Here is a 13,004-nt window from a genome sequence, read left to right as displayed (position 1 = left end):
CACCCTTCCAATACCTGTTTTCTGCTGGGTGTTGTAAGAGGTAATCCAGGCAGACTCCCAGAGCTCCCTCTTGATGACAAATTACTACTAGATCCCCCATGGCTTCTCATTCCACCTGCACCATCCTCAGGTTTCCTCTGCTGGACGGCACTCCCCGGGCCTACCGCTACATTGCCAATTTCGCCTTCATCGATGCCTGCCTCCTCGGCGATCTTCTTTTTGAGTCTTGAAAACATGATGGTGGTTTGGCTTCATACAAGGCTTTGAGACGTACTTTTCCGGTGTGCAGGTTTAGACAACTTTTCTGTATCGAATGAAGAGAGAAATAAAGCAGTCAATAATTGTGATCAACACGCATTTTAGGGTTGTGATTTTCGGGCTATTTTGTGCCCGGGTACCAGGGGTACAAGTTACACCAGGGATCCAGTCAAAATGGAGTGCAAAATTTGCACTTACTTTTTTTTAATGGCTCTCCAAACAGTTGTGTGTGTATAGCAATGATATTTATTGAAAATATATACATTGTACCTGCAAAATATTTAATGTAACAACAGCTGTCTTTCACATTGAAATCTGGCCTCATTATAATTGGAGTTTGGCTGCTATATAGACCACAGGGAGCAAGTTTATCAACTCACAACTCACTATTTATAAGGCTCTCACCAATTCCCGGTACCCAAGTTCCCGCTCGTCCTTTGGCATACCCGGGTCAAATTTCATGGGTCAAAGTACCGTACCCAAAAAACACATTTTTTTAAACAAAATTTGAAGGAAAAAAAAAGTTATATAGGCCTTAAATAAAATTACTTGTTATTCAAATTGGAAACCAGAGAAATTATAATTATTTTTCATCAAAGTTGGATAAAGTTGTACCCGGTACATTTTCATTACTTTTTGCTTCTATTGAACAGCTAGTATGCATTTAATCAAGCAGCTGGTTGTTGCTCCTGGGTATGAGGCTTTCCAGGCGGGACTTGAATTCCTGCGACTCGCTAACAACCGTAACACATTCTGTTTTTATGCATTTAGGCGACAAAAAACCCCTGTTATGGGCAGGCGGACAGACTTTCAAGTAGGATCTGTTGGTCAGGATTTTTTATTCTTTTATTTTTCTTTTCCCAGGGCTAAATTGACCCTATAATATCACCGAAACCTTGGAATAATCATATGACCTATAATAGCATGGGTGGTCTAAAAGTCAGGATCGCCAAAATTAAAATGCATGTTATCATATCATGTTTTGGAATTTCCCAGGCCTGTATGACACTGCAAGTGAACAGGCTCTAGATTAAAGCCATGATTTCTGTGTTACAAAATTTAAAATCTGTGTTACAAATTGGACGATTTCAGTGATTTTCTGTTTCCCACTATAAAGCACTGAAAAGTTAAAACAAACAAGTGTATTTTGTCTTGCCTTTTACTGCATCGTAGGCCTAGAATTAATGCTATAGAAGGGAATTGGTTGATTATAGCTAAATAATCACTTTTCTTTGTTTTATTTTGCAAATGAACCTAATATAAAAGTTAGACATTTTACACAGTTTTTCACATACAGTCATGGACTTCAACTTTACATGTAGTTCACACTATAGAAAAATTATCTAATTCGTATCAAATTCCACGATGTCCACAAATTTGATAATTTTTCTAGTACAAGGAACTTATACGATGTCCTCATTCACAAACTGATACTATCTCTCCATCGTATAAGACTGTTACCGTACGGCAATGTGGTGAAGGAATATTACACAGTCAAGAATAGGCTCCATCATTTTTTTATTATGGTCCCTCCCAGTCTCCCGAAACATGAAAACATCAAAAGCGTTGCACTGCACTTATACTTACTTAAGACTGTCCTTTTTCACATAACGCAGACAAAGTAGGGCCAACTTGCCTAGAAATGGTCAAATTTTGGCAAGAAATATCTCTGTGTAATCTATATTCCTATCACATCGTTATCTACCCTGAGTAAAGATAGTCACTTGTGCTGAGCATCAAATTGGTCACTTATCGCTCACTGTTCAAAATGTGACATCTACACCAATTACAGTCCCCGAAACTGTCTACTTTTTAGCCGACCTCAATTCCGAAACATTTAGTGATAGGTAAAAATGCGATCCCCAACCCTTTGGTTACCTTTGGACGAATTTGTCGAAATCTCCGCGGAGTCTCCGTGTCTGAAATTCCCCGGTACAAACATCGAAAATGTCGCAATTCTCAGTTCCGGTGATGATACTATATCCGCATCGCTGTTTTCATACATGAATATATGCATATCTCTGACCCCTGTAAGGTCAAAAACGTGGCGTTGATTTCAACCAATCCGATCCACCGTTTAATAAGCAGCTTGATACTGACGTCATATCTGAGGAGGCAGGAGCTACCATTTTGGTAAAGTGAACTCGACTCGTGCGTTCTTTTGGTTCACATAAATCGAACAAAATTTTCAATAACGGGTAATAGTATGATTTCAATTTTTTATTAATGAAGTTACTTGTAGTTTTGAGGAATGACAAAGTTGTTTTTGGAAACTTAGATGTTTGTTTCAACTGATGATGTAGGATCGCAAGGTGAGTGAATTCGTGAAGAGATTTGCTTGTTTGAGTGATAGTAGGATACGGGATGTAGGCTAGTCCTCTGTGTTTGACCGGCTCCGACGTCTCAATTCACGACGTCTCAATTCGTACCTGCTTACCAGACAGCAGTATGCTGTATGGAACCAGATATAATCGTTATCGGCGATCGAGGTTTTTTTTTCTTCTGAAGTTTGGTTGGTACCCACCAGCGTCATGCATGTGACGTGACACAGCTAAAATAATCGACCGGGAATCGGGGATCATTAAAACGTCAACAAATTTCAAAACACAGAAAGCAGTAAACTTAATGGCGAGCGGTCCAAATTTTGAGCCATACAACTTTACGTGGTGAACTATAATTTTTCTATAGTCTAAGTTCAGTTGTTTTAGAAGAATGCTGGACGGTTCGCACCCTTTCAATTTCGGACCCGTGCACTTTCGCCTTTCTATTTCGCACCCGTGCACTTTCGCCCCCTTTTTTATACCGCGGGTATTGTGCTGCTGTCATGCTGTTGATTGATGCACGATCGATTGCTTGAACTCCCGGCGATGCGGCGTAGTATGTTTATAGTACTGGGCCGTCGGGCATGCACTTATTAAGTCATGATCAACCCGGGAAGGAAGGAAAGAAAGGATATTTTAAAACAAAATAGAGGAACGATTTTTTTTCTCAGAATATATTACAGGCCAGATATTTTAGTAGTAGGTTTACCCAAAATAATGAAATAATTAGAATTCAATGATAAAAATAGTAATAACAATAAATTATAGTAATAATAATAAATTTATATTTAATTATTAATTATAATTTTATATGTATAAAAACGGGAACTTTGTTCCAACTGACGACCAAAGGATGGATCCAAAAGGATACAAGTGTCAACAAGCAATGGATAAAATTAAAAACAATGAAAGTATGACACAAAATCCAATGGGGAGTAACACAAAACATATAAACAAAGTTAATTTAATAATATAATATGATGATAATAATAATATGATGATGATAATAATAATAATAATAATAATAATAATAATAATAGGTGTAGCTTCAGGGCTACACCAGGTGTAGCCTTGAAGGTAATCTGCCGCGGTGGTAAACCGTGAATGAGAATCTGGATGTGTAATAATAATAATAATAATAATAATAATAACAATGATAATAAGGGGCTGTGCAATAATTATTCCCCCCACCCCGGGGTTAATTTCCAAACGGCCCGCCAAAAATTGCTTCCCCCCTTCTCGGCCTGCCAAAAATCGCTTGCCCCCCCCCCCCTTACACATGCCAAATTTTTGGGATCCCAATTTTCAAACCTTAAATGGTCTAGATATATGTTGCGAGTGGAGCGAGCAGGATAATTTGCATATTAAAGCATTTCCGTACTGTTTTCCTATGCATTTTTAGAGCGTTTTATTTAAAAGGCGCCACATGAATGTGTGCCAAAATCACTTGCCCCCCTTCTCGGCTGGCCAAAATTGCTTGCCTCCCCACCCTTCGGCTCGTCAAAAATTTCTTGCCCCCCCCATTTTACCCTCCCCAGGGCTCATAATTATTGCACAGCCCTAATAATAACAATGATGATAATATTAAATAATAGCAGTAATAATAACAATAATAGTTATTAAATAATAATAAATTGAATATAGCGTTTAGTTGCAATTCATAATATTTGTAGCTAAGTTCCAAAATAAATACTTTAATGTGTAAGAAAGAAAGAAGAAAGAAAAACAAAGAAACTAAGAAAGAAACTAAGAAAGAGAAAGAAAGAAAAAAAAGAAAAAAAACTAAATACAAAGAAATTAAGATGAACTGAACAAATCTAATTGGTAGAAATAAATTATTATGTGCAGCAACATCCAAAAACAAGACATGTTTCAAAAGACAAAGCAGCTTTCTTGATAAAAAGAACAGAAAAAAAAGGCACTATAAAAAAAAAAGAAAGAAAGAAAGTCATCCCCTTTACACGATCTTCTTTATTAATATCTAAGAAATAGATGCTGAGTATTACATTATTGACATCTTCGAGTTCAAACATCCTGCCTTAAAATTGTCGACATAAAGTATTTAGCGGATTAAGATACCGCGTAAGATATGCCGTGGTGTTAATGAAGCATCGTCATAATGAGTCCGTGATTGACAGGCCGGTAAACAAAATGAATCATGAACATATAAATGTCAATCATTTACAATGCAGAATTGGATAGCATTTTTTTCCACAAATTTGTTTATATATAACAAATTTGTTTAAATACATAACAAAAAATCATACATCAAATATAAACTCCTCAACAAAAGTTTGGAAAGTTTTTTCAAGCATCTGTATCTCCAATTATTTGTAACATATTCATATCGTGTTGCATATCACTGGATAGCTACAATACTCCCCTTTACAATGACACCCCATTTGAAACAACAACATTTTTCACGGCTGAGTACACGCCTTGTGAATGTAGTGGGGTCTCAAAATGAATTTGCCAAATTGACCATTATTCTGTGCAGCAAGCTGCAATCCCATAACTTCACAATCTGGGACCTAATGCAATCCTCCAAGATGACACCGCTTTCGCCCCACATAGCCACGGTAGTCAACGACTACCTACAGAATATGGGAGTAGAGTCAAAATGGTCTGCCATCAGGCCAGACCCGGGGGCCAGACCTCAACCCGATTGAACACTTGTGGGACCAGCTTGATCGTGCTGTGCGTGCCAAAGAAGCCCATAGGCAACCACATTGAATGACCTGCGACGAATCCTTGTGGAAGAATGGAATTCCATCCCACAGTAACGTGTAACCAGGTCAGTAAGCAGCATGAGGAGAAGGTGCCTGACTATTGTGGATGCCTGTGGTTTTTTCACCCGCTATTGAGGTTAGTGGCTAGCTTTGTTTGAGCACAGAATAATGGTCAATTTGGCAAATTCATTTTGAGACCCCACTACATGTACATTCACAAGGCGTGTACTCAGCCGTGAAAAATGTTGTTGTTTCAAATGGGGTGTCATTGTAAAGGGGAGTATTGTAGCTATCCAGTGATATGCAACACGATATGAATATGTCTCAAATAATTGGAGATACAGATGCTTGAAAAAACTTTCCAAACTTTCGTTGAGGAGTTTATCAAAATTCATTAAAAGTATTTACATTTCTTTGTTTTATACAATTTTCGTAACACTTATTAAGAACACAGACAAAATACATCATTCATTAAAAGACATAATAGTTAAAACATTTGGTTCATTATTTACATTTCTCATTAAAACGAACAGAAAACTTTCCTGATTAATAATATTTTATATTTGGCAAAGAATATGGATGCAATTGTAATATTTCTCAATGTGCAATCGTAACATATTGTTTATAAATAAATATCTTTCTATAGTTTCTATGCTTGTATTTCTTGACAAGTTTATACCGGCACACGGCCGCGGGGCGTCACTAGGCATATGGCACTTTTGCGTGTCTGTTTACGGTACCATTGATTGAACCCACACCATACCCGGCGCTTTCCGTAAGTCATTCATTACATAATGGGTTGAAGAAGTTACACCTTATGTATACAGTCACGCAGCCGACGCGTATTCGGAGACTTGTCAAGCAATCGATCCGATGCGGGTATGTTCTGGGACGAATATATGCGTGCTACTGCCTTGTCACCGTGAGGCTACCATTGCATTGATTGAACCCATGTCACGCCCGGCGCTTTCGGCGTACTAGTGGCAGCTAATACTCATGGTGAAAAAAGGTGGCGAAAGTCAGCACAGCATTATCGCGTTTGTTTTGCTTGTGCGCATTTGTCTTTGAGAAATTTGCTAAATATTTTTTCCCATTAGTTTCATGTCAAAGAAGATCAATTCGGCAACATAAAGACGGGATAAAATTATCAATTATAAGCCATCACATTTTTGACCATATCAATATTATGCCCTATATAAATTTTATAGGCTTTAAATAATTTAACACTAAATTATATAGCTATTAATGAAGTGCTAATAAGGTACCATAATTCTAATAATAATAATATAATAATAATAATAATAATAATAATAATAATAATAATTATATAAAAATTATAAATAGGCCTAAAATAAAATAGAAATGAAATAAAATATATCTAAGTAAAATAAAATAACAAATCAAAAACATAATGAATACCAATCTTCAGTCGAAGCACATTTAATATATTGTAATAATATAGGCCTATTAAATTCAATCGAACCGGAGAGTCCATCAACATCCCGGGTAAACAAAACATACTATTTGCTTTTGTACACGCTGGACTCAGTACCGGTACTGCAAACACAGACAATCAACACTGAACAGTCAACCAATACAATACACATACATTTGTGCTGGAGGCTAGTTAATGCGCACAACCAATGCGCAGAAGAAGACCTTGATACTAGGCGGAGCTTACGTTTCACAAGAATGATTGACAGCTGTGAGTAAGTGAAATTCTGTTCTGTGATTGGTACAAAAATATGGTTCTCGTATAAATGAATATATTATCCATGGCTTCAAAATTAGGAACCGTTTCTTCCACAGAGCCCTATATGGCTCTATGGTCTCTACTCATCATACACGACCGTAGAAGATCTGGCCCGCGACGACGCTTGCCAATCAGGCTAGCTATTTGTACGGCGTGGCCTCTCATCCTTTTTATTATCTCTGGTCTTGTCACGCTGGTAGATTCGCCCACCTGTGATTACTGACCTGGATCTGACAGAAGATTGTGGAATTTACGATTTTCAGCAGCAGGATTTTATGAAACTGCCAATATTTGCAAGTATTCTGAAGGATCGGTAATAATTAAAATATTTTTCATGGTGTCGGTAGTGCAAGTTGAAGTTAGTGAATTTGTGGTTTTGTATGTTATGTGCAAGAGTGTTTTCAGGAAGCGTAAATAGGCAGGCCGTTATGCTAAGCTCTCCATCTTATATGCAAGTTCATGAAGTTCGGCGACGAACTGGACACATCACACGGTAGTGTGATGTGTCCAGCCTGGATATAACCCCACTGTACCGCCGGGAGTTGAAGCGATCGATCGTGCATCATCAATCAACAGCAGCACATTACATGTACCCGCGGTTTAAAAGGGGCGAAAGTGCAGGTCCGAAATTGAAAGGGCGAAAGTGCACAGGTCCGAAATGAAAGGGTGCGAACCGTCCTGTTTCCGTTTTAGAAATGAATAGCTCTACATTAATTTGCTTTATTTTCATACTGATTTATAATGGTAATTGGTAATCTTTCAAGGCAAGATTTGTTTTTAACTTAACATTTGCATTATCATGTTATTAATATATAAAGGTAAAAGCTTAAAAATAAAATAACAGTAAGGCAGTAAAGTTGTTTTCTTAAAACTTCCGTGGTCGTGCCTGTGCGTATCGCGTACACACAGAAAAGATAAGCAATCACGCTGATTGGCTGATCAACGCACTTGACAACAAGTCGGTTGACCCATTGGTTATTTGTTCGGCGCGTATTAGGCGACTTACGCGAACGCAATTCACCAGAGCGTACCCCGACCACGGAAGTTTAAAAAAACCAACTTTAAGCTTTTTGTTTTCGGAACTTCTTAATGTTCTGCGTCAGTGTCTGCATTGATCTGAGAAGTTCCGATGTGTTTCATCACCTCTATGAGAACCTACCTTTTCAGATTCCAAATGAGAATTGAACATTGAAGGTTGAAAAACAAGATGTGTGCTTGTAAATCATGAAATGACGTCCAGGTTGTTTAAAACAACAGAATTTCACTGATGATTCACTAACAGATTTTTGATGACATGGAGGTCGCCATTATTTTGTTGATATTTATACTGAGGGCGCTATAGCGTAATTTAATTACCAGTGGGTAGAGGACCCGTAAAAGATGTACTGGTTGATTTATCAGAAAATAATATAATAGAATTAAAAAAGAAAACTATACACAATGAGTAAACACTTACTATTTCCCATTTTTATTAAAGAAAAAAGGGGTCTGAATGAACGCAGCTTTCAACAGTTACTCGATCCTACCGCGATCGTGTATCGCGTATTTCAAACTACAACACGAACGCACGACCTTGGATACAATGCTAACCAATCACGAGTGCGTTGGCATGGTTAAATTCACTTCCGCGTTACTCACGCACAGTCGCACACGCTTGCATACATCGCGCACTTTACGCAAAAATCGTTACGCTATTGAAAGCTGCGTTCATTCAATTGGAATTCCCACTATAGTAAAGTTTAAATTAAAGGAGTATTTCGTCATCCTAGCATCTTCTTTTTATGACATTTTTCAGTAGATATCCACGAAAAAAGCTTATTCCCAAAATTTCAGTTGATTCCGATTTTGCGTTTGTGAGTTATGCATGATTTTGTGTATCACACTGCTCCATAGGCCACTGTTGTATACCAGAACAAAATTTGGCAATATTTTTACTAAACAAATTAATCCGCAAGAAATTTTTGGAACATAAACATATGTAGCCACTAGCCAGAGGTATCCAGTGGTATATTTTCTAAACTTTTTTTGAGAAAAGTGGGGGGATGAGGCCAGGGGCGTAGCCAGCTTTCTTGGTCAGGGGGGGCAAAATAAAATTTTGGGGGCATGGACGAAAAAAAATTGCAGTTGCATCATACAATACATAGACACAGTATGTCTTGGAGCTTCCCGAAAAGGGCCTTAATGGGAAAAAAAAAAAATGGTATTTTACACTATTTTAGCCCATTATCCGGCTAAAAAGGGCTTTATTATTTACAATTTGCTTGGCGTAAGCGTGGAAAATTTTGTATTTTACACTATTTTGGCCCTGAATTTTGCTAGAAAAGGGCTCCTTGCCCTTTTCTTTTCCTTTGCCCTCCTGATTTTCTCTCTCATTTTTTGTCAGAGGGGCACTTTTTTCTTTCATTTTTTGTCAGGCCCCGCTGGCTACGCTACTGGATGAGGCTGTGGATCACAAAATGCCCTTTTAAGCATTTTATTTGTTTTTGACAGCTGTAATGCAATATACTTTCTCAATGCAAAATTCTGAAGTTGAGGTTTCAATGAGCCTGTTTGATCGGCCAAAAATTGACCAACTCCCAGACCTAGCCTGTATTTTACTTCAAATTGATAACCATAAATGTCCACCCATCCCTTCCCATGCTGCATATAATTGTCCATTGAGCGGTTGCCCACAGATGCCTTTGGCATTGCATGGCAGTTGTCACCAGCAGAATAAAGTAAGGGGCTGTGCAATAATTATGAGCCCTGGGGGAGGGTAAAATTGGGGAGGGCAAGAAAATGTTAGCGAGCGAAGGGGGGAGCAATTTTGGCAAGCCGAGAGGGAGGGCAAGTGGCGCATTCATGGGGCGCCTTTTAATAAAACACTCTTAGGAAAACAGTGGAAACGCTAAAATATGCAAATTTTCCTGCTCGCTGCGCTCACAACATACATCTAGACCATTTAAGGTTTGCAATTTGGGATCCCAAAAATTTGGCCTGCGGGGCAAAGAATTTTTGGCAGGGCCGAGAGGGGCAAGCGATTTTTGGCAGGCCGAGAGGGGGGGCAAGCGATTTTTGGCGAGCCGTTTGGATATTTTAGCCCCCCGGGCTCATAATTATTGCACAGCCCCTAAAGCACTTTGATACATGCGAGAGGCGCTGTTTACCAGCAAATCCCGGGTATAAGTCATTATCCCTGCAAAGGGGGTAACCTCTACAGTGCATATAATTAATAGCTGGGCTCAAACCTAGAACATGGCGGTGGATGATTCCAGTTAATACTTTGTCTTCGACATCATTTTTTAAATCCTTTTGTGATGTGTTTTTAAACACATTTCTTGTTTCCCAAGTTTTCCTAATTTGGTGTAGACCATCGTAATTTAATAGTTTGTCTCAAATCGCCTGCTTTTTACGCATTATTCCCACTAGGTTTTTTACACAGTTAGTTTTCCCCTCCAAAATCCACCATACAAAATCTTAGTAAATTTCAATAAAACTCTTCATCTTGAACACAGTGAAATAATGATGCATGCATATTCCTCGGCATATTCTTGTCAAAAAGCTTACCCAGTTTGATAACGTTAACAAAAAAGGTAAAAAACATGCCACATTCCGCATTAAGTTTTTAACCTGGGCTCTGAGACAAACCATTAAATCAAGATGACCTACGACATCATAGACATAGAGAAAGTAACAAAAAGCATGTGTCATTTTCTTATAAAATGAGAATCCACTTTTTACTTTTATTCAAAAATAAACATCAAAGACAATGATATCATCTAACTTATTTGCATTATTTGTACATGTATCTGTACAAAACTTACATTTTCATTACATTGTGGTATTCCACTTAAAATCCATACACCCTTATGGAAGACATGACCTTAATCTCCCACACAGGGGGTGTAGATTTCAAATGGAGTCACCCATCCAGGAAAACCCCATTTGAAATCACATTCCCTGTGTGGAACTGAGAATATAGTCCAAGTCTTCCATTGGGTGGGTGCAGGGGCAGATCCAGGAATTTTCAATGGGGGGGGGGGCGCACAAAGTCAGGCGTCGCTCTGCAAAAATTAGAGGGGGCACCCCCCCCCCAAATCTGCCCCTGGGGTGTATGGATTTCAACTGCAATAGTTCATTAAAGATGATTAAGGGGTGGGGTATGAACGTTTGGACAGTATTTATTGTGGGACATTAGAGCACATCAGACATATCGAATTGCATTCTAAATACGAAGAATGTCCTTCTGATATCAAATAATTTTGATTTTTTGAAATTCGCAATGTAATTTTATGGCAAATGATTAAAAATTGATATTTTGATATTTTGATATTTAACAGTACTCGAAGTAAACTTTATAAATCTGATGATTTATACTTAAAGTGTATATGCGTGGGATGAAAAGCCGACGATCAATTGAAAATTTTGACCTTCATTATTGAAGATATGGATTTTTTCCCCAAAACACCAAACAAAATTAGGTCTTTTCGGGGAAAAAATCCAAAACTTCAATATGAAAGGTCAAAATTTTCAATTGATCGTCGGCTTTTCATCCCAGCTACCTACACTTTAGGAATATGTCATTAGATTTATAAAATTTACTTCGAGGACTGTTATATATCAAATATGTGAAAAATATCAAATTTTAATAATTTGTCATAAAATGTGTATTACATCGTGAATTTCAAAAATGAAAATTATTTGATATCAGAAAGACATTCTTCGTATTCAGAATGCAATTCGATATGTCTGATGTGCTCATGTCCCATAAAAAAATACTGTCGAACGCTCAAAACGCTCATTCCAGATCCCTTAACTCCATGCAATATGTTCATAAACTGTCATGAAATGTGCATCATTTATAAGTTTCTCACTTTCGAATCACCAGTGAATTATGTTTGATATATGTGACCTGTCACATAAAAATGGCGAACTTTGCAGAAAAACTGATCAATACTTGTAAAATTTCTATAATCTTTAACATTTTTTGTCAGATACATCCAATTTCAAATATGAGTCTAGCCGCTTCATTTTTCTTGGAAGTGTACAAAAAGAACTTTGCATACAGTTGAATCTAACATTCCAAATGAACTTGTTCACAGATTTGCTATCAGCTTTATTTTGAAACATCACTAGTCAAAATTGATGCATTCAGATTTTATTTATGAAAATAAATCATGATTTCTTTTTTATAATTATATACATTATTTTTTTCCACGTATTTCATGAATTCATTCATATCTTAAAATGAAGTGTGCAACAAAGTCCCCCATGCATGTGTACGAAATGTTCATGACACACAATTCTATTTTTAGCTGTTTGTCATGAAAAAGTGATCCATAATTTGTCTCTCTAATTTGGATCTTCTTGGGAACATTTTAACACTTTAATCCTGAAAGTGGACCTTTTCGTTGAGTGGAGGAGTTTGTCACACCCTCAGTCAACAAGTTCCTAAAACCAATAAAATAAAAAAATGTTATATATATAACTCATACAAAGATTCTTGTCATTTGATTGGTCAATACTAGTGATTATTTTTGCTATTTTAAGCATCAGCTGCAAATAGACTATATAATAGTAGATTTTTAAGTGCACTCACACACGAAGCTACCATAGCAACACTGACAAACGTGGGTTTAAAGCGTGTGTGGTAACCATATCGATCCGCTAATTATAGGTGTGGGTTTTGCTTCTAAAATAAATATAGTTTATATAATGATGTTACTTTCCTGGTGAGTGGAAATAAAGGAACTTATAAAACAAGTTATATAAAAACAAATATCAAATGATTTCATTAGTTCAATGGAAAGAATATTTTTATTCGGTGATATATGAACTCGGCTAAACCTAGTTGAATGGAGCAGTCCATATTTCACCTCATGAAAATATTCTTACCATTATACCCATAAACATTCAATATTTGTATAATAAAATGGTGCAATGCACCTGAATGATTTCATCGAC

General features: G+C 37.2%; 1 protein-coding gene across 1 annotated transcript in view; it reads right to left on the bottom strand.

Annotated features, from left to right (window-relative positions):
• Window positions 1-8,369, bottom strand: part of LOC140138804 (uncharacterized) — a 52,448-nt gene extending 44,079 nt beyond the window's left edge. Inside the window, 2 exon segments of the mRNA XM_072160574.1 lie at window positions 15-304; window positions 8,221-8,369. Of these exon segments, the coding sequence (XP_072016675.1) occupies window positions 15-236 (222 nt within the window). The 5' untranslated portion in view covers window positions 237-304; window positions 8,221-8,369.
• Between the last annotated feature and the right edge of the window lie 4,635 nt (window positions 8,370-13,004).

Source organism: Amphiura filiformis, chromosome 18 (genome assembly GCF_039555335.1).
Source record: "Amphiura filiformis chromosome 18, Afil_fr2py, whole genome shotgun sequence".
In the NCBI taxonomy this organism is placed as follows: Eukaryota; Metazoa; Echinodermata; class Ophiuroidea; order Amphilepidida; family Amphiuridae; genus Amphiura; species Amphiura filiformis.
The sequence above is the reverse complement of the archived record's forward strand: the minus strand, read 5'-3'. Positions and strand labels throughout refer to the sequence as shown.